This window comes from Lissotriton vulgaris, chromosome 7 (assembly GCF_964263255.1).
Source record: "Lissotriton vulgaris chromosome 7, aLisVul1.2, whole genome shotgun sequence".
NCBI classification, from domain to species: Eukaryota; Metazoa; Chordata; class Amphibia; order Caudata; family Salamandridae; genus Lissotriton; species Lissotriton vulgaris.
Window position 1 is genome coordinate 592,491,674 of NC_141695.1, and position 22,106 is coordinate 592,513,779.

General features: G+C 49.3%; 1 protein-coding gene across 1 annotated transcript in view; it reads left to right on the forward strand.

The window, feature by feature from the left end:
• UBE2O (ubiquitin conjugating enzyme E2 O) overlaps positions 1 to 22,106 on the forward strand; it is a 620,140-nt gene that overhangs the window by 482,996 nt on the left and 115,038 nt on the right. Inside the window, exon 13 of the mRNA XM_086930688.1 lies at positions 699 to 788. Within this exon, the coding sequence (XP_086786814.1) occupies positions 699 to 788 (90 nt within the window). The remainder of the gene's footprint in view (positions 1 to 698; positions 789 to 22,106) is intronic.

Genomic DNA, 22,106 nt, shown 5'->3' on the forward strand with positions numbered 1-22,106 from the left:
CCACACATGCCTCGAATGGAAAATACTACTCGCGCAATAGACATCTGTTCATAGCATGTATTGATCCAGATTTGCATGTGCCTATCCCCCTCCTCGGACACTTGTGGCCATTGCAGTAATATTTCAAACTTACACTTCCTTTTTCCATGGGCAGTCATCTGTGCTTAGCAAATCACTACATCCTCACTCGCCTCATGGCAGAAAACAATCTAACAATTGGGTCAGTGGCCATGCGCATTACCAACAAGAGGAGGAATCACCCAACCTTGTGACTGGAAAGACTTCTTTGATGAAAAACATCTTGCACAAATCAGGACCCAACACTAGATGACAGGAGTATGCACAACATCCGAATTTACAGCACTACATGCTGTAGTGGTATATCTATCGGATGAGTTGCATTTTCCTTTCCCAACCCATCTGGACTACTGGCCAAAATAGTCTGCCTTTGTAGAGGGACGCAAATAGACTGGCTACATAGAAGCTAAAGAGAAGGAGAGTCCATAGTCCGGGGACTGAGGTGATTCAGCAGCCGAGCTTAGAGCTTCAGCTTCTAAATTATTAAAGTAATCGGGCACATTATTATCCCACTCATATAACCAAACAATTTGGATTCAAGACCCACTACAATGAATATTGATAATCTATTTTAATTGGCACCATAGCTGCATCGCTTAACTGTTTTTCTTGCCTCACAGCCTTCGGTCGGACAAGTAGCTCGAGTGGATGTCAGCAGTAAAGTGGAAGTTGTATGGGCTGATGATTCCAAGACAATCGTGCTGCCCCAGGTAAGACATTAGGGTTGCTCACTGTCATGTGTTAGAGTATCTGTTCCGGCTCAACTTTGTGAACACTTTTGATCAGAGTGAGGTTTTCAAAGCACAAAGTTATGTGAGAAAAGTAATCAGTGAGGGAAGAGTAACAATGTAAGCAGGGAACATTTCAGTCTTCATGTTACTACTGTGAATTCAGGTCCCTTACTTTTTTTTTTTATTTAAAGGTGACTTATAAGTATTTTTGATAATTATGGATAACTAAAGCTGTTTTAGAAGTTCTACGATTGCTATGGTGGAGACATAGGAGTCTGTACTGTTTAATCAACTCCTTTGTCTACAAAAGTACCTGGTTACACTTCCTCTTCCACATGTGAGAAAAAGTTACATACATTTTAATTACTTTTTCTTAACCCTTTGCAAGATTTATATATTCAACCTAGAATGCAGTAACCATGCAACCTCACAAGCATGGCCTTTTTCAGGCTGGTTACCAAATAATGCAGACATTTTTTTAAGTCAGTTAAAGGTCTGTTTTCTGCAACTGTCCTGTTTGGAGGTGGGAAAGATGTGATTTTTGTTGCAATCAGTACATTAGTATATTGCTGCAGTGTTTGTGGATGTCTTAGTGCTTCTTGAAAGTGAGGGGACGGTGTTCTGTCAGGATTGCTGCACTGTAATGGCGTAGCCACTTTCAGAACTGTACAAAAGGGTCAGCTGGTTCATTTAGAATTTAGTATTAGTTAAAATGAGTTTGAAGTCCACTCTGAGGTGGCATACAAGTCAGCAAGTTATGGAGAGCAAACATTCTCGCACTATCTAGAAAGCCCTCAATTAAGACTTTTCTTGACATTTGTCTAAATATGATATAACACACACAAGCTTTCCTGCTGTTCACTAGTGAGACACTGGTATTGACTGTGAATATTTGACAGTAGTACTCCCAAAATAGGGTATGTACCTGTGTACTAAACTGCTAAGGTATTTCAGGGTTTCTTGGAGTTTACTGATTTCTTTTTAATGTTGTTATTGAAATTTCAAAGACCAAAATGAGGAAGGAGGCATAAGAATAATTTACATTATGACTAGAAGCTTGGCATGTACAAAGAGCTGGATAAATGATCACAAGAGGAACAGGTGTAATGGAGATCTATCAAAATACAAAAAATTATATCAGAATAAAGTAGGAGAAATAGTGTGTCTGTAGTTGCACAGTATTTTAAGGTCTCACCACATTTGCCAGTGACAGAGCTTAAATATTTAACTTAAGTAGCCCATAGAAGGTGGTGATATGAGTATTGTATAAGAAGTGATGACGCTGGGTTGTTTGTAAAGTAACATGGACGAACCTCATAGTTTAAAGACCTCTGCTCTGTGGGCTAGTTCTCCTGGTTAAACATCTTATACCTATACCTAAACACTATGCTTGCCACAGTATTTATACGTGGAGAAATAAAAAATGAATGCAAAATAAAATCAGCGTGGCAAGAGAGTGGACACTACAGTATTCAAAAGTGGGTTAGTAAGCCACCCACTTTTGAATCTCTCCTAGCCTGTTTGATAGGCTGTTTAAAATGCCTTCTGACTCCAGCTTTCCTGACTTGGGAAATACCCTTGTGTGCCCAAAGACATGGGGAGTTAATTACACTGTGCCTTTCCTAAGGTCTTTAAAGAGTCCCTATGGTCAATCACTTCCAGTGTTGCCTTAGGATGAGAAGTTCTTTTTGCTAGAGTGAGGATGCAGCTTATAGATGAACAAAGGCGCATGTGTGGGTTGCATGTGACCTGCTCCTCTATGGCCTGCACAGTGTTGTTGGCCACAGAAAAGATGATCATATGTCACCTGCGTTTGAATATTATTCCTGTTTGCAACCAGGGCGTGGAGTGGGTTCCAGCTGACTGGGTCTTTTGTGACCCCCACAATGGTATGGGACGTGGAGGAGTGGGTCCGCTAGCACCGGCTCTGGGTGCAAGTTGACCTGCTTCCGTACCCTGTTCCTTCCAAGAGTGGGTGCTAGCTGCCCAGTTCCTCTTTGGCATGCAGCATTGAGCAGGTCATGGAGTAGTGCTTCCCCTGACACACTCCTTGCCCTGCCTCATTGTTTTTTATTAAATCCTACCCATTACATTTAGGCATGGTGGAGGGTGTGTTTGATAGTTTGGAGAAAAATGCCTCCATGACCATCACCGTCAACCCACCCTCCCACTTCCTTTCCTTCTCTGAGTTCAAGGATGGAAATTAACCCCCTCACCCTGGCATCTGCAAGGAGGTGGCTTAAAGAGAGAAGAGTGGGTGTGCTGTCAGCTGCCTCCCTTTCCCAGTAGTCATGGGATGAAGGAGGATTTTGTACAATGTCACTGGTCATGGACGAGCTGGCCAGCTGGAACCCACTTTGTAGCCCTTTTTGAAACTGGGAACAGACTGCAGGAGTTGGTGACTGATCACCCTCTTTTGACTTTTGTTGTTTGCCCTTCCCTTTTCCCTTAGACAAGATGGGAGGGAGCTTGGGGCTAAAGATTTGCTCCACCCTTTGGCAGGATGATGGGATTGACATTACAGCCGCCTGCACTTGAGCAAGGCAGGGGATCGTGGCTCACACTACTCCTGCCTTGGGGTAAGGTGTGGACCTGTAATACCCCTTCTCCCCCCATGTTCTCCCTGCACCCCATCTTGGTTTATATGTTCGAGGCATGTGAGACGCTAAATTCATATCTTGTGCATAGATCGCCGCCTAGTGTTGGGTCCGGATGATTGCACCTTGTTGTCCTGGAAGAGTCTTCGAAGTATCACGAGATAGGTGGCTCCTCCCCTGGACTACAGTGCGCATGGGCATCATCTCCATCCTCAGATTGTTTTTTTCCGCCATTGGGTTCGGATGTGTTCCGTGACTCTCGTTCGGAACTTATAGGAAAAACTTCTTTTTTTCTGGCCAAAAGGCCTCTTTAAGCGTCGGTATTGTACTTCGGTCGGTTCTGAGTTAACTTATCCGGTTCCCGGATACTTGAGCACGTGTGCTCCCAGCTTTTTAGGCCGGATCGAAGATTGACATCGACGATGGAATTCCAGGCCCCGTTTAAACGTTGCCCAGTCTGTAAAGCGAAGTACCCTCTCTCAGACGTGCACCCTGTGTGCAACAGATGTCTGTCTCCAGACCACGACGAGGAGAGTTGCTTGGCCTGTTCGAAATTCAGGTCGGAAGAGGCGATTGCTCTTCGACATGAGGCGAGGCTACCGGCGCGGAGAGCGTCGGATGTGGAGGATATCTTCGAGGCTGGGGACGACGAGGGCGTCCTAGAGGAGAAACCGGAGCACTTCTCCGGCCCGGCCTCCTGTCAAGAATCTTACTACGGAGAAGAGGTAGACGATGAGAACATCGAAGACAATGAGGCCGTCGAGGTAAGAGACGACAGTATGGCCATTGGAGCCGCAGAGGGTGGCTCCAGCGATGAGCAAGTCCCGACAGAATCCTCGGGGGTCGAAAGTGACACTGTCTTGTCAAAGGCTCAGGTCGAAGCATCGCCGGAAGGCCTTAGCCAAGATTTTTCTACTCATTCTCCAGCCCCGCAAACTGGCCCGGCTAAGAATATTTCAGAGCCTTCGGTGGGTACGCCTTCGAAAACGAAACGGACTAAAGACAAATCAAAACTGAAACTGGTTAAACCAGTATTCGTTTTGCAAAGCCTTGTTCCATCGGATCATAAGAAGGCTCAGAGTGTCATTGTCCCTTCGGGGTCACGAAAGGGTGCCAACCCGAAGATCGGTACATCCAAAAAGGTGCCAAACGCCCAAAGAGACGGAGCGACGCCATCTAAGGCTGCCCTCGGGGGCGTGGACACTGAAGACGGACTTGAGTCGCAGCCGCCCCTCAGTCCGAATGCATACAAGTTGATGCTGGTGAAGGTTCTCGAAGACAAGCACAAAATAGCCGCGTTGGAACGTGACGCATCGAGACGCGGCCATTTTGGGAATCCCAGCGCAACACCTGGCTCGAAGTTGGCGATAATCGTGAAGAAAGTCAAACAGCCTTCGGGACCTCCCCCTATAGTTTTTGGACTGCCTCCGACTGCAAAACCTAAAACTTCTAAGCCGGCACAGGGCACCGACCCTAGTAAACTGATGTCAAAACTTAAGGGAACGACCGCCACTCCTGAAGGCGTCGGTTCCACTCCACCTTCTTCTGAAAGCTCAAAGAAGTTGTATATTGACTCTGCAACCGGAAGACTCACCCTTTTCAAACGGAAGATCTTGCCGGAGAATCCAATGGAATCCTATCAAATTCCACTTAAAAGGAAAAGAGACACTGCCTCCTCGCCTGTCCTTTTCGAGTCCGTAAGGCCTTATTGACAAGTCTTTACACATTCCCCCACTCGCACTGAGGATGGTGGGGGGATGACCAAAATGACGAACAATTCAACTATCCTGATGAATCTAATCAGGATGATTCGCAGGATGTGCTCGACGATCAAGGCACGGGGGACACCCAGTCTTACCAAGTAAAGACAGCCCCCGCAGAGGATACTGCGGCGTTCAACGCTCTGATTGAAAGGGCGGCGTTGAACCACGATGTGGTCATGCATGCAGAACCAGTTGAGGAGGACTTTGTTTGACACCTTCTCTACGTCGGACAGATCAGTGAAGACACTGCCGATGCTGAAGGGTGTCCTTAAACACGCCAATGACATTTTCAAGGACACAACCAGAGCAAGGGTGGTGAACCTGCGTATTGAGAAGACAGGCCTGCTCCTGTGGACCCTACGTATATATGGGGTCAATTGCCATTGGACTCTTTGGTGGTCTCCAATACCCGGAACAGGGCGAACTCACAAACAAGGGGTGATGCTCCTCCCCCAGACAAAGAATCTAAAGTATTAGAAGCCTCTGGGAAGCGGGTTGCTGCACAGGCAGCGAATATTTGGAGAATAGCCAATACACAGGCTCTACTGGCTAGATACGATAGGGCTCACTATGATACCCTAGAGCAATTGTTGCAACACTTGCCTAATGAATATAGAGAGGGGGCGGACATGTTGATTCAGGAGGGGAAACTGATTTCAAACGCTTCTATCAAGTGTGCACTAGATTCAGCAGACACTGCAGCCAGGGCCATTAACACTAGTGTAATGCTAAGGAGGCAGGCATGGTTACAAATTTCAGGATTTAAGCCAGAAATACAAACAATTTTGCTCAATCACCCCGTTAACCCAGATTTTTTGTTTTGGCCTGACGTTGACACAATTCTTGAAAAGATCAAGAAAGACACCGAGACGGCTAAGTCTATGGGGGCCTTGCAGTCTCAACAGTTCAGAGGGGGTTCTTTTCGTTGCTCAGATAGTAGAGGGCCGTCAAGAGGGCAAACATCTCAGCAAACACAATACAATAAAGGTGGTGCGCAGACCACCTTTAACAAAAACGATAGAGGTGGATACCGTGGTAACAGCACCAAAGGCAGAGGACGTGGAAATAATAACACCAGGTCCTCAGCAAATACCAAACAGTGACGTCTTGTCACTGCCCCCGGACCATGTAGCACCGGTCGGGGGACGACTCCAGCAGTTCCTGCCGGTCTGGGAAGGCATTACCACAGACAGGTGGGTGAGGCAACTTATCCAGTACGGGTATTGTTTAGAACTGACATCCACTTCACCCGACATACCCCCAAGACACCATCCTATGTCCGCAGAGCACATAAACTTATTACAGCAGGAAGTGGCCAGCATGCTGCAAAAAGGGGCCATAGAACTGGTGCCTCTAGAGGAGCACGGAACAGGGGTGTACTCTCTCTATTTCTTGGTCCCAAAGAAGGACGGGACTCTCAGACCCATTCTGGATCTGAGACCCTTGAACCTATACATCCTTTCGGAACATTTCCACATGCTGACTCTGCAGCAGGTCCTGCCATTGCTCAGTCAGGGGGATTTTCTGGCAACTCTGGATCTGAAGGATGCCTATTTCCATATACCAATACATCAGGCACACATGAAATACCTCAGGTTCACCATACAAAACAAGCACTACCAGTTTGAGGTACTACCTTTTGGGGTGACCACCGCTCCCAGAGTGTTCACCAAATGCTTGGCTACAGTGGCGGCACACCTTCCGAGACAACACATTCATGTCTACCTTTACCTCGACGACTGGCTTGTGCAAGCAAAGTCGGCCCAGCAGTGCGCCAGCCACGTGTCCCGCACAATTCATCTCCTGCACAGTTTGGGATTTTCTCTGAACTATCCCAAGTCGCATCTTCAACCCGCTCAGGTACAGCTGTACCTGGGAGCGACGTTGGACACCGTGACAGCCACAGCCCAGCCAAACTCTGTGCGAATCGACGGCATGCAACTGCTGATTCGCAAATTCAGACCACAACACTCACTACAGGCGCGAGTGTTTCTGCAGTTGATAGGCATGATGGCCTCCTGCATATTCATAGTCCCGCACGCGAGACTGCACATGCGTCCGCTCCAAGATTGTTTGGCACGACAGTGGAATCAATTCAATTCAATATATTTATATAGCGCGCTACATACCCAGAGGGTCTCAAGGCGCTTGAGGGGAGGTGGGGAATTACTTCTCGAATATCCAAGTTTTAAGTTGTTTTCTGAATGCTAGGTGGTTTTGAGTGAGGCGAAGGTGCATGGGAAGTGAGTTCCAGGTTTTGGCCGCTAGGTAGGAGAATGATCTTCCTCCCATTGTGGTTTTGTTGACGCGGGCAACAGCAGTGAGGGCTTGGTTGGAAGAGCGCAGTTGGCGGTGTAGAAGGAGAGACGTGTATTGAGGCATTCGGGTCCAAGTTCATAAAGAGCTTTGTGTGCGTGGGTGAGGAGGCGGAAAGTAATCCTCTTATTGACGGGAAGCCAGTGGAGGTTTTTCAAGTGACCAGAAATGTGTTCTTTACGCGGGATGTCTAATATGAGTCTGGCTGATGCGTTCTGGATGCGTTGGAGTTTTTTCTGAAGTTTTGCGGTGGTACCGGCGTAAAGGGTGTTTCCGTAGTCCAGGCGGCTTGTAACCAATGCGTGGGTGACCGTTTTTCTAGTTTCGGTGGGGATCCAGCGAAATGTTTTTTGAGCATGCGAAGAATGTTGAAGCAAGATGAAGAGACGGCGTTGACTTCTCTGGTCATCGAGAGTGAGGAGTCCGGGATGATGCCCAGGTTCCGTGCGTGATCCGTCGGGATGGGTGCTTTTCCGAGGGCTTCTGGCCACCAAGAGTCGTCCCAGGCGGAGGGGGAGGTACCTAAGATAAGGACTTCTGTTTTGTCTGAATTTAGTTTCAGACGGCTATGCTTCATCCATTCGGCTACCTCTTTCATTCCTTCATGTAGGTTCGTTTTGGCGATGTTTGGGTCTTTGGTGAGTGAGAGGATCAGTTGGGTGTCGTCAGCGTAGGAGATGATGTTGAGGTTGTGTTGGCGTGCGATGGTCGCGAGGGGGCTCATGTATACGTTGAAGAGGGTGGGGCTGAGTGAAGATCCTTGTGGCACGCCGCAGATGACTTCAGTGGCCTCTGACTTGAATGGTGGGAGGCGTACTCTTTGAGTTCTTCCGGCAAGGAATGAGGTGATCCATTCCAGAGCTTTTCCTTGGATTCCGATGTTTCTGAGTCGTTGTAGAAGGGTATCATGACAGACTGTGTCGAAGGCTGCGGAGAGGTCGAGGAGGATGAGGGCGACTGTGTCTCCATCGTCCAGTAGAGTTCGGATGTCGTCTGTTGCTGCGATGAGTGCGGTCTCTGTACTGTGTTTGGCTCGGAAGCCGGACTGTGAGGAGTCGAGGGATTTGTTGGCTTTAAGGAAGGCGGCGAGTTGGTTGTTGACAGCTTTCTCGATGACTTTGGCCGGGAATGGAAGGAGCGAGATGGGGCGGTAGTTTTTGAGTTCGGTGGGGTCAGCTGTAGGTTTTTTCAGAAGGGCGCTGAGTTCGGCGTGTTTCCAGCTTTCTGGAAAGGTGCCGGAGTTGAGGGAGCAGTTGATGACGTCTTGGAGGTGTGGTGCTATGATGGAGTCTGCTTTGTTGAAGATGTGGTGAGGGCATGGGTCTGTGGGGCATCCTGAGTGGATGGAGTTCATCAGGCGGATAGTGTCATCAGTGGAGATTGGGTTCCAGTTATTGAGGGTGTTCAGGGGTGGTGAGGGATCAGTAGAACGTTGAGTGGGTTGGCTTCTGGGTTGGTTGTCGAAGCTGTTGTGGATGTCTGAGATTTTGTCGTGGAAAAATGAAGCTAAGGAGTCGCAGAGGGTTTGAGATGGAGTGATGTCGTTGGAGTTGGCAGTGGGGTTGGTAAACTCTTTGACGATGTTGAATAATTCCTTGCTGTTATGGGCGTTTTTGTCGAGTCGGTCTTTGAATGCGGTTTTCTTGGCAGTCCGGATCAATTGGTGGTGTATGCGGGTGGCGTTTTTGAAGGCGTCCCTGGTGTTGGTGTTTGGGTCTTTTTTCCAGGCCTTCTCAAGGGAGCGACAGAGTTTCTTGGATTTCTTAAGATCAGCGTTGAACCATGGTGCGGTTTTGTTGCCTAGTTTGATTTGACGTTTTTTCAAAGGTGCTAGGTTGTCGGCGGTGTTGGTTAGCCATTGAGTGAGGTTAATGGCTGCTTGATCAGTGTTCGATGAGTAGGCAGGGGGGTTCTGAAGAAGCGATGTGGAGATCTGGTCGATGGTGATTTTGTTCCAGTTTCTTCGCAGGGTAGGTTGAGGATGGTTGTGGGTTGTGGCCTTATTGTAAACAAAGTGAACCCAGCTGTGGTCCGTCCATTGGAGAACTGTGGTGTGACTGAAGGAAATATGTTTGCTGGAGGTGAAGATAGGGTCGAGAGTGTGTCCTGCGTGGTGTGTAGGGGTATTAACGAGTTGTTTGAGTCCGAGGTTGGCGAGATTGTCCAAGGGGGTGGTGGTGTTGTTGTCGTTGCTCTTTTCCAGGTGATAATTGAGGTCTCCCAATAGAATGTAGTCCTCGGAGGAGAGGGCGTGTTGGGTGATAAAATTAGTGAAGTCTTCAGTGAATTGTGCACGGGGTCCTGGTTGCCTGTAGAGGAGGGTGCCTCCGAGTGTGGTCTTGGGGTCGGTGTGGATCTGGAAGTGAAGGTGTTCGGCGCTAGCGAGGTTGACGTCTGAGCTGGTAGAGACGCGGATGGAGTTCTTGTGGACGATAGCGATGCCTCCTCCTGTTTGCTTGATGCGGTCTTTTCGGATGATCTTGTAGCCTTCCGGGATGGCTATGGTGATGTCTGGGGCTGAAGAGGCGTTCATCCAAGTTTCTGTTAGGAAGGCGACGTCTGGGGAGATGGTGTCTAGTAGATTCCAAAGGTTGATGGCGTGGCTGTGGACCGATCAGGTGTTGAGTAGGATGCATTTTAGGTGGTTGGCGTCAGATCTATGTTTGGTGTTAGAGGAAGAGGAATTGGTTTTTGTGCCGTCAAACTTGCAGGAGTTGCATGTGAAGGGTCCATGGGTGTGTCCAGGTGCGGCTTGGGCGCAGTTGGGGAGTCGGCCGGGGTTTAGCGCAAGGAGGGAGGAGGAATCATAAGTAATCCGGGTGGGATGGGACTTAAGAGAACCAGGGGGTCTGGCGCTGGGCGCGGTCCAGGCGCGGACGGGCGTAGATGGGCTTACCTTTGGCGCGGCCGAAGCGCGTGGACGCTGCGCGTTGGGACATCCGTCTTAAATGGATAGTGGGGGGGACGGAGCGTGGGAGGGGCAGCTGGGAGGGTAGGCGGGCCAAGGGAACACACAACAAACCAGACACCAAATGGAGAATGGAAAGTGAAAACAGAGCTCGGCTAAAACTAATTTCTATTTCCAAGTAATGTACCCAGTAAGGTAGCGTTAGAAATTCACAGAGCAGATGGCAGCTGCAGCCACAATTACGTCAACTTTCTATGTAATGCAGTCAAGCGTTACCAATGTAAGATGTTACCAGTGAAAGCAGTCGGGCGCTAGGTATGAAACTTGCTTTTGAGACACGCGCTAAACTTTTCAAGCAATGCAGTCTGGCGCCAAATAGTCACAACAAGGCAATTTAGCGCTAGGTTTCCTTGCGCTACGTGAATGAATAAAATAAATTGAAATACAATTAAGCGCTCTTCGAAAAAGCTACACGCGCGCTATGCTGTGATAAAAATACGATTAGGAGCTATGTCAACAGATGAATTAACAGCGAAGATTCTATGGGTAACGATACCAAGCAGTTCGGAAGACGCTTTAACAGCTGGGAAAGCGGGCTGATTTCGTGGTCAGAGAGCGTGAGGGGAGCGACCACTTAGATGGAGAGGCTCAAGGACAATTGAAAGACCTAGTGTTGGTGACCGGTCGTGCGTACTACTCTCTGCATTGGTGGAATCCACGCAACCTTTGTAAGGGACGACCGTTCCAAGAGCCTGTACCACAAATAGTGCTCACGACGGACGCATCCCTCCTGTGGTGGGGGGCGCATCTCCTTCATTACACAGTGCAGGGACTATGGTCCGATCAATAGAAGAAGATGCACATCAATCTGTTGGAATTGATGGCGATCTTCAGGGCAATGAAGGCTTTCAAGATACATCTGTGCAACAAGGAAGTGTTGATCCGGACGGACAACATGACGGCCATGTATTACATTCAGAAGCAGGGAGGTACTCCCTCTCCACAGTTGTCCCACTTGGCACAAAGTATGTAGAAGTGGGCCATTCAGAGGAACATTTTCCTCATGGCGGAGCACCTCCCGGGCCAGGACAACCAGATGGCGGATCTGCTCAGCCGGCACAGTCATCAGGTGCACGAGTGGGAGATTCATCCATCGGTGCTGCAACCGTACTTCCGGCAGTGGGGGCATCCAGACATCGACCTGTTCGCCACAAACGAGAACGCAAAATGCCCAAACTTCGCCGCCAGGTTCCCACACCCGCGGTCTCAGGGCAATGCGATATGGATGAACTGGTCAGGCAGATTTGCGTACGCTTTTCCGCCGGCCCCACTCATACCTCTGGTGGCACGGAAACTCAGACAGCACTCGATGACTCTCATCCTGGTTTCTCCAACGTGGGCAAGGCAAGCATGGTACACCACGTTCCTGGAACTTTCCGTGGTGCCTCATCAAAGACTGCGCCTTACACCCAGTCTTCTCACTCAGAGCCATGGAGAAGTTCAGCACCCAGATCCGCAACAGTTAAACCTTGCGATATGGCTAGGCACAACGGCCTACCACTAGGGCCTGCTATGCTGCCAAATGGAAGCGTTTTGTCATTTACTGTTCCAGCCGTGACATAAACCCGCTAGTTGCATCGACACAGGACATTATTTGTTACCTGTTACATTTACCCAGCTGCAATCTGGCATACAGTTCTATACGTATTCATTTGGCGGCAATGGCGGCTTACTTACAGAACAGGCAATGCCTTTCACTGTTCAGAGTGCCAGCAATTAAAGCTTTTATGGAGGGACTCAAACGAGTCATTCCACCCAGAAAGCCACCTTGACCGGTCTGAAATCTTAATGTAGTTTTGACTAGACTGATAGGACCTCCTTTCGAACCTCTTCACTCATGTGAAATACAGTTCCTAACGTGGAAGGTTGCCTTCTTAGTAGCGATCACGTGGCTGAGGCGGGTTAGCGAGCTGCAAGCCCTAACCATTCAAGAACCTTTTATACAGGTCCACGCAAATAGGGTAGTACTACGCACTAACCCTAAATTCATGCCTAAGGTGGTTTCTCAGTTACACATTAATCAAACTACTGAACTGCCAGTTTTCTTCCCTAATCCAGACTCAGTGGCAGAAAGATCACTGCACACATTGGATGTCAAAAGAGCCCTCCTGTACTATATAGACAGGACGAAGGATTTCAGGAAGACTAAACAACTCTTTGTTGCTTTTTCACCACAGCACAAGGGCAAACCCATTTCTAAATCTGGTATAGCCAGGTGGATTGTTAAGTGTATTCAGATTTGTTATCAGAAGGCTAAACGCACACTAACAGTCCCCCCAAGAGCGCATTCAACACGCAAGCTAGGGGCATCCATGGCTTTCCTGGGTAACATTCCATTGGAGGACATATGTAGAGCAGCCACATGGAATAACATACATACATTCACAAAACACTACTGTGTTGATGTACATTCCAAGCAGCAAGCTGCTGTAGGTCATGCTTTTCTAAAGTCCCTCTTTCAGGCTGCTGCAGCTGGCTCGGGCAACCACAGCTAAGGGAGAAACTGCTATTTAGTCTATGCACAAGATATGAATTTAGCGGCCCACATACCTCGAACGGAATATGCTACTTACCAGTATGCATCTGTTCTTGGTATGTAGGGCCGCTAACATTCATATCGCCCACCCATCCTCACCGGTGCCTGTCGCAGCTGTAGCAGTCAGAATTATTTCTAAGCATGGTCATCAGGTATAGTATTGAACTCCATCTCTGCCACAATGGCGAAAAACCATCTGAGGATGGAGATGATGCCCATGCGCACTGTAGTCCAGGGGAGGAGCCACCTATCTCGTGATACTTCGAAGACTCTTCCAGGGCAACAAGGTGCAATCATCCGGACCCAACACTAGGCGGCGATCTATGCACAAGATATGAATATTAGCGGCCCTACATGCCAAGAACAGATGCATACTGGTAAGTAGCATATTCCTTATTCCTGTTACTATTACTGTTAACACTCATTGCACAACCAATGTCACAATTAAAACCACAAAAATGCCCACCATTACTGCCGCCATCATTATTACCACCAGCCTTACCATGACACCCACTTTATTATGGCATTACACCCACCATCATATGTCCACACAATCAATTTTTATAGGCCCATGTAACCACCATCCTGCACCAACACAAACATCATACTACTAAACACTCACCATGTTATGTCAGTTCATTCACTTTAAATCGACACAATCAGTATCCTATTCCAACACCCACTATAATACTCTCATAGACCCCCATCTTGCTTCCACACACTCAAGATCACAGGCAATATCATACATCTTCCCAGGCAGTCTAGTTCGCCCAAACAACCATCATCATACGCTCACACCTACCATGGTACATTCACAAAAGTGGCCTCTTAAAAGCAAATCAATAAACAAATACCATTTCCTAAAAACCTTAATTTGAAAGGGAGTGAAGGTTGAATAATATATTAGCTTCATCATAAAAATTAAAGTCAGGACATTTACTAATTAAGCTGCGCCTTCCGCAAGTGCTCCCTTAACTCCCATCCCCAGTATACAGTTTTTCATTTTTCAGTCTGAAAGAATGTACAGTATTGTATTTTATTGCATTCATTTCGCGCTTACTATCCTTAATGAGGCATTTAAATGCTTAATGTGGTGCAGTGCACTGCTTTGAACCCCAAAACTCTTAATCCAGATGTTATCGTTGGTTAGTGGGATTAGACTTGTGCTCTCAAGAAAACTATTGCATGCATTTATTTCAGCTCCTTTGTGGTAGATTGAATAATATGAGTTTGGCTTGATCATTAGGGCAGAGGTATACGTTTTCACGCAGCTGGTTGGCCGGATTAATATATGTGCGACAGGAGAATAGACATAGTTAATTTTCAGGGGTATGCCTTTCAAAGGCGCAGTGCTGAATTTGAGCCAGTGCCTTTCGGTACTCTGCACTGGTACTCGTCAACATCAGCGCTTGTGACAGTCTGCGACAAGGTGGCGCTGCCTGGCTAATTTAGAGATGAACACAACAGTAGTCCATTATTAATTCAATATACTCTAAAAATGAGAATTTCCTGAAGCCCAAGCCATTCTTATTGCTTTGGAGGCCTGGACTAGTCCAAATTGTCACACCTGTTGGAGTGTGATGGTTAGTAGTTGTGTTGTAGCTGCTATTGGCAGCAAGGCAGAGGCACTGTGTGGCGGAAGCTACAGTGGCGTCCTGACGAGAGCCCCTGCAGTTTTTATTTTGGGACAATTTAGGCACTGTCAAAGGATACGTTGTACTCTGTGGAGTGAGCCATTTTCAAAAATACAAGAGATTGTATTTGCTAATAGAGACAGTATAAAACATCATTAATTACATCCTGTGCCAATGTTCCCACTATCACAGGGTCATACAGCCAACCTCATTATCTAACAAATCCACCATATTATGCCAACAGACTGACTTAAGTGTGTTCATCCACCATTATTCATTAACATAACCACCAATATACTCCAATTAAACCCCATAAGACAAATACGCAGCCACTTGTATACACACACACACTAATCACTTTTTGATCCGTAGAGGAAGCCAATAGTTTTAAAGCCGTTCTCTAAAATATTCAGAATGTTAAACTATGATCGCCACTTGACCAATTTGTATTTTGCAACACGTGAATGTATTCTGTTAACTCCTGTTGTGAAATTCATAATTCTTCCTTGTCATGGTACAGTCTCATTTAAATTGGCAGTAATACTTAACATTCTTAAAAGGTAGGATCTGATCTTAGCAAGACTTCCTAATTCCACCCTTGCTTGCTGTCTTTCCTGCCGAAACGTCTTGAAAACAATGCATATTAAGTTTTTTGTTTTTTTCTCATGGAGGAAAATGATGCTCAGGCCTGGCTCCATCCATATTGAAGCATTGAGGTGGTTGTAGATGCTACCTTAAACAGTGTCAAAATGGTGGCCAATAACCATGGTGTCAGTGCCCTGATGTTGTTTAGGACTGGTCAACAGTACTGCAGACAAGAGTTTCCTAATGGCCAGACTCCAGTAGACTGTCCTAAGAGACCTACAGTTTTTATCCCCATGGGTGACCCTCATACATACCTTCCCCGTTTCTCCCCCCACACTTGTATCACAAAAGTAACTCCTAACTTTCAGCTTTACACTTAAACTGACTGCAGCATTAGCCTTTCAAAAGTGTATGCTGGACATTATGCAGTAGATGCGGCTGACTGAACCTAAACTATGACGAAATTGAAAATGTGTTGGTTGTGCTGTTCCCTGGTCCCTGGGTGTTTTGCCTAATGTCGTTTCTCTGTGTTATATCTTGATGAAAGCAGTGAAAAATTGGGGCATGAAGATTGATGCTTATCTCAAAAAGGATAGCCAACTGTCTTTGGAATGAGCCTGTGCCTTAGACAAAAGAAACAAAATAAAGGAGTAGTATGGCATTTCTCTCCTAGGGGATTTCCATTGATAGTCATAAGCGTTTAAATAGTTCTGCCAGTGCGCTGGAACCCCGAAACACTTTTCCATAGATACCTTCTTAATTGTGGATGTTCCCCTTTTTCCAGGAAGGCCCATCAAAAACACGTAAGAAAGCCCAGATTATGCAGCCCATAAACACAGGCTACAGTGAAAAGATTCTTCAAATTGTACTTACAAAAGGGCTAATATACCCATATAATGTATAATCTTAGGTTAAAATTTTCTACAACAGCTTAACTCTTTCACAAACCCCTTTCTGTAAAGTAGAAGATGAAGCTAAGCTGGACAGCGTAGCCCCATAGGCTCCTATTATGTCTGTTTAAATTCGTGTCTGTGCCTTTAAGGACCCATAGACCACCAGTATCCATCATGCCTGGCAGTTGCCTCCGTTTTTTTTCTCCAGCACCTTGTGACAGGATCCTGGAGCACTGAGGTCGGCCATTTAGACTTTTCTCTTCAAAATTGTTCAGTGGAATTTTGATTGAAAAAACTGATTCATTTGATGTTTTCCATCATTGTCTCACTATTTCTGACATTTTCTGACAGAAAATTGTGGCATTTAATATTCCTTCTTTGTTTAACAAGTGCCCTGCCTGTGGGAGAAAAGCGATCTAAGACCCTCACTATGTCTGTATTCTCTGCCTTCCATCTAGTCTTGTTCCTAAACATTGCCAGCACTGCAAGAAATGTTCACAATGCACCCTGAGAGAAGGGGAGAAGATTCGCCTTCATGACTTGGAGGAACGACGCAGACAGAGTACAGTCTCAAGGGGAGATCGCAGAGCGAGGAAAGGGTCAGCCCTCTACCATGTCTCTGCCATCTATTTCTGAAGGACATGGTAGGTCAAAAAGAGGGTTCCAGCTCGGAAACTACCTATTTCGCTGTCGAAATCGAGACCAGGTACTGCACCGAATTGCTAGTCGGCCAGGCCTGGTTGAACATCAAGGAAGAAGCGTTGATCAAGATATAGGCAAGAAAGGTAGACGCCTAAAGGGCATACACCGCCGACGAGCACAGTAAGTTTGACGTCTAGGTGTAAAGACATAAAGGCGTGCAGATCCATCCATGCCGAGGAGCAGTTCAATGTAGTCATTAATGGAGGTTGACATCGAAACAGTTTTTGACGTAGAGGACACCGGAAAAGAGGAGTCTAATCTATTCTTCAGATTCTGAATACTCAAGGGTATCCTCCGCCCCGGCTCCCCCCCCCCACCCCCCCATCTTCACCGATAGTGTTACGAGAATCTTAAAGAAACAGGTTAGTGTTAGATTCCTTACCTTAGAATATCCCCAGTCTTCAGGCTGGATCTGGAAAGTTTCCATCCGCAGTACCCTTGCGCATCGGTAGGCGTCGTCTGCGGCTCCGCATCCATCGCCGGCGTCATGATCGCCGGGATGATGTCGTCGGAGTACTTAGACGCCGCCATCGCACGCTGACGTCAGTTATTCTTTTTTCCGCGCCAGCTAGCGCAGATCCGGGAAGAGCAGTACTCTTAGTCATTTTTTGACTAACTTTTTGGTCTATTTTGGATCTCTTATTTTTTTTTAGTCGACTTCAAGTCTTGGTGCTGTAGGAATGCATGGCTTCAAGCCGTGCGACACCTGTCACCGCCTTATGTCGGTGACCGACCCCCACCATCGGTGTCTCTACTGCCTCGGGCCGACCACGACGACAAGTCGTGCCCTGACTGCCGGGCCTTGACCTCGAAAGCTAGGCGGGAGTGGTCCCGCAAGCTACTCGAGATCCAGCAGTCGCAGTTGTTGCTCATTGAGTCATCGCCAGCATTCGTCAGGCCCCAAGTCCTCCGGTAAGTTGAGGCATTCCAAGAAGAATTTGAAGAGACCACATCACTCTTAAGACTCGCCTCGCCGCTCGCGCGACGCGGCGTTCTAGCGACACCGCCCACGTGGCTCCGTCGGAGCCGCAGGCGCCCCCGCCAGGTCCATACCCTCCAGTCCTTGGCCTGCGAGCGACGCCGGAGGATATTCGTGATTTCCTCATTGCCATTTCCTCCGTTGAGGCCTGCTGGCATGCCTTCGGGCCCCACAGACCCGACTTGGGGCCTTGGCAGGCCGGTGGCCCCGGCGCTCTTGGGTGCTTCAGCCCTGGCGCCGTCGTCGACTTCTGTCCCAACGCCGCCGGCCCCAGTGAGATCTGTGCCTGGATCCTGGCCGACACCAGTTTACCTTACGACTCCTCCGCTGGCGCCAACCCCAGTGGTATAGCTTCCGGCGCCGTCCTCTGTCTGCCCCAGTTTCAGCCCCGGTCCGGCATGGGAACTGAGCCGTCTCCGACGTCGATGGGTGAGGCCTTCCCCTACGACCCGGCTCCGTCATTCCAGCCTGTTTACCGGGACACGGATGAAGAGGATGACTGGGAGGGGTCGGAGGACCCTCTGGCACAGCAGTGCCAGTTGTGGCAGGACTTGGCAGAAGAGCTAGAGGAGGCCAGTGGTTTGGACATATCGCCCGACGCTGGATTCATCTCTCCTCCCTCCACGGCTACAGAGGAGGGTGCTACATATGGTGTGGTGTTGCGCAGGGCAGCCAAGGCCTTGGCTCCTGAACTCCCTGCTGCGGCCGTGAGGACAAACCTCCTCACTGAATGCTTCAGCTGCCAGTAAGCTCCTCGGAGCCTCTACTGCTGTTCAATGAGGCCCTCACGGATGTTTTGATGGGCACATGGTCCAAGCCCTCCACAGTGCCCCCTGTGGATCGGAACATGGCCAGACTCCACTGCCCGGCTCCGGGCGACCCTAGCTTTCTGTCCATGCACCCCACTCCGAGAACCTGGTGATCCAGGCTTCTACGTCCTAGACCCCATTCCCGACCGCTCCCCCGGATCGGGATTCCAAAAGGTTTGATCAGTTTGAAAAGAATCTGTTCTCTCTCCTCATTGAGTTTGGGTTTGCGGTCTATCAAAACCGGTTGTCTTTTGGGCCGTTATATCCACTCTTTCTGGGATACGGTTGTGGACGTTCTGCCCCAGTGCCAGGCTCGCCCAAGCCCTTGCGAAGGGGCGGGATGCGGCGCGTTCTTCCATCAGGTGTGGACTGGATACCACAGACTCACTGGGAAGGGCGATTTCCACAACTGTGGCGGTTTGCCGCCACGCCTGGCTGAGGTCCGTCAATTTCTCGGGCGATGTCCAGGCCACGCTCATGGGCTTGCCCTTCGATGGTTGTCGCCTCATTGTGACAAAGCAGACACTGCACTTGAGCGTTTCAAGGACTCCAGGGCTACGGCCAAGTCCTTGGGCCTGCCTGGCCAGCGCCAGCAAACTTCTGCTTTTTGCCCCTTTCGTGCCCAAATAAGGGGCACCCCCACACGTCCTGCCAGCCACAGCCCGCAGAACCAGCCTCAACGCGGCTGCAGTAACCGCTATGGCGGTGCCGGGGGACAATGGCGAGGTCAGTCCACATCCGCTCCCGCAGCATCTGCCTCAAAGCCTTCCTAGTCCGAGCTTTCAGACCCATTAGACGCCAGTGGGGGGCAGGGTCCGAATCACTTCCTCTACTGGCGCTCCATCACGTCGAACAGGTGGGTGCTGAAAATCGTCCGAAGGGGCTACTCCATCCCCTTTGAGGCGACCCCTCCACCCATGCCTCAGCAGTACCACCGCATGTCGGGGGATCACTTGCAACTTCTGCAGGAGGAAGTTATGGCCCTTTTGGCCAAGGGGGCCATCGAGCGCGTTCCTGGGCCAGAAGTAGGATGTGGTTGCTACTCCCACTACTTTCTGGTACCCAAGAAGGGCAAAGGAGGTCTGCGCCCTATCTTGGACCTCCGAAGCGTCAACGGCTTTCTCCGGAAGGAGAAGTTCAAGATGCTGAATTTAGCTCAGGTCCTAGCTGCCCTGGCCCTGGAGACTGGATGGTAGCGTTGGACTTGCAGGACGCATATTTCCACATCCCCGTCCTGCCGGCCCACCCGCGCTACCTGCGGTTCACGGTAGGCCATGAGCACTTTCAGTTTACCCTGCTCCCCTTCAGCCTTACCAGCGCCCCTCGGGTGTTCACGAAATTGATGGCGGTGGTCGCAGCTCATCTGCGCAGAGCAGGGGTTCCAGTCTTTCCCTAGCTCGACGACTGGTTTTTGAAGGCGGACTCGCCCCAAACAGTCGTCTCCTGCCTCCAGACTATGGCCGAGCTCCTGCACTCGCTGGGGTTCTCCATCAATGTGCTGAAGTCGCACCTGTGCCCCTTTTAGAAGTTCCTTTTCATTGCGCAGTTTTGGGTTTATCCCCCCCGAACAGCGGGTTCGGGATATTCAGGCTCAGATTCCGATCTTTCAGCCTTTATCCCGAGTTTCGGTCAGGTTGACGCTGCGGCTCCTGGGGCTGATGGCCTCCTGCATCCTTCTGGTGCATCACGCCAGGTGGCGGATGCGGGCTCTGCAATGGGACCTGAAGTTTCAGTGGGTACAGCATCAGGGCAACCTGTCCGACCATGTCCTGATCTCGGAGGGCACTGAGAGCCAGTTGCAGTGGTGGCTCACGAACTGCGATTGGGTCAGCGGCAGATCCCTCTCCCTACCCCAACCGGAGCACGCAGTAGTGACTGATGCGTCCCTCCTGGGATGGAGGGGCCACATGGGAGAGAGGGAGATCAGAGGCTTCTGGTCTCCGGCGAAGTCCCGGCTCCACATCAACGTTCTGGAGCTGCGGGTGATCCGTCTTGCACTGAAGGCATTCCTTCCCTCTGTCATGGGAAGTGTAGTGTAGGTGTTCATGGACAACACCACCACCATGTGGTACTGCAACAAACCAGTCTGGGTGGGGTCGTGGACCCTTTGTCAGGAGGCTCTGCACCTCTGGACATGGCTGGAACACCAGGGCGTCACCCTGGTGGTTCAACACCCGGTATGTTCCCTGAACGCCAGGGCGGACGAACTCAGCCAACAGTGCATGATGGATCACGAATGGCGTCTGAACTCTGATGTGGGGCATGATCTCTTTCAGCAGAGGGGAGAGCTTTGGTTAGATCTATTCGCCACCGAAGAGAACACGCAATGTCATCAGTTCTGCACGTTTTAATTTCCAAGGCGGCACTCGCTCGGAAATGCTTTTCGTCACGAGTGGAGCTGCGGTCTGTTGTACGCCTTTCCGCCTATACCACTTCTGCCCAGAGTGCTGAAGATCAGGTGAGACCGGGCCCAAGTCATCCTTGTGGCTCCGGACTGGGCACGAAGATACTGGTATCTTGAGCAACTCAGCATGTCAGTCGATCCCCCGATTCGTCTACCTCTTCAGGAGGACCTTCTGTCGCACCAGCAGGGGACGGTCCTCCACCCGAACCTGTCCAGTCTCTGCCTACATGCGTGGAGATTAAGCGGCGACAGTTGAGGCCATTTGACTTGCCTCCTGAAGTCTGTGATGTGATTCTGGCAGCCAGGCGTCCCTCCACAAAATCGGTATACTCCTGCAGGTGGAACAAATTTGTGGCATGGTGCACAGCAAAGGCTGTGGATCCACTCTCTGCCCCCCTTTCAGTGGTTCTCCTCTTTCTCTTGCCCAGTAGGGCTCTGCTCTGGGCACTATCAAGGGCCACCTCTCGGCCATTTCAGCCTCGTAGAGGCTTCCTGATCAGCCTTTTCTTTTCAAGTCCCCTGTTGTAAATAGATTCTTGAAAGGCATCACACACGTTTCCTCCTGTTCCTTTTGTGATGCCTCAGTAGGACTTGAACCTTGTACTGACTTATGTAATGTGTGCTCCCTTTAAGCCACTTCATAACTGTCCTCTACGTCTTCTGACTCTTAAAACTGCATTCCTGGTTGCAATCACCTCTGCCAGGAGAGCGAGTGATCTCCAGGCTCCATCTTCTTAAACCTCCTTTACTCTCTGTCCATCCGGACAAGGTTGTTCTGAGGCCTCGTCCCTCTTTCCTGCCCAAGGTGGTTACAGCATTTCATATCGGGCAGTCCATCACCTTGCCCACCTTCTTTCCGCCTTCGCATCCCTCGAAAGAGGAAGAGTGGCTCCACCGTCTGACCCAAAACATGCGCTCTCCTTCTATCTAGACCGCACACGCCTGTTCCGGGTGGACGACCAGCTCTTTGTTTGTTACGTGGATGCTAAGAAGAGACGGGCGATGCACAAGCGGACCATCTCTCTGTGGGTCATTTTGTGCATCAAGGTTTACTACTCCTTGGCGAAAAAGGAGCCTCCTGTGGAGCTATGCGCATTCCACTCTGGCCACG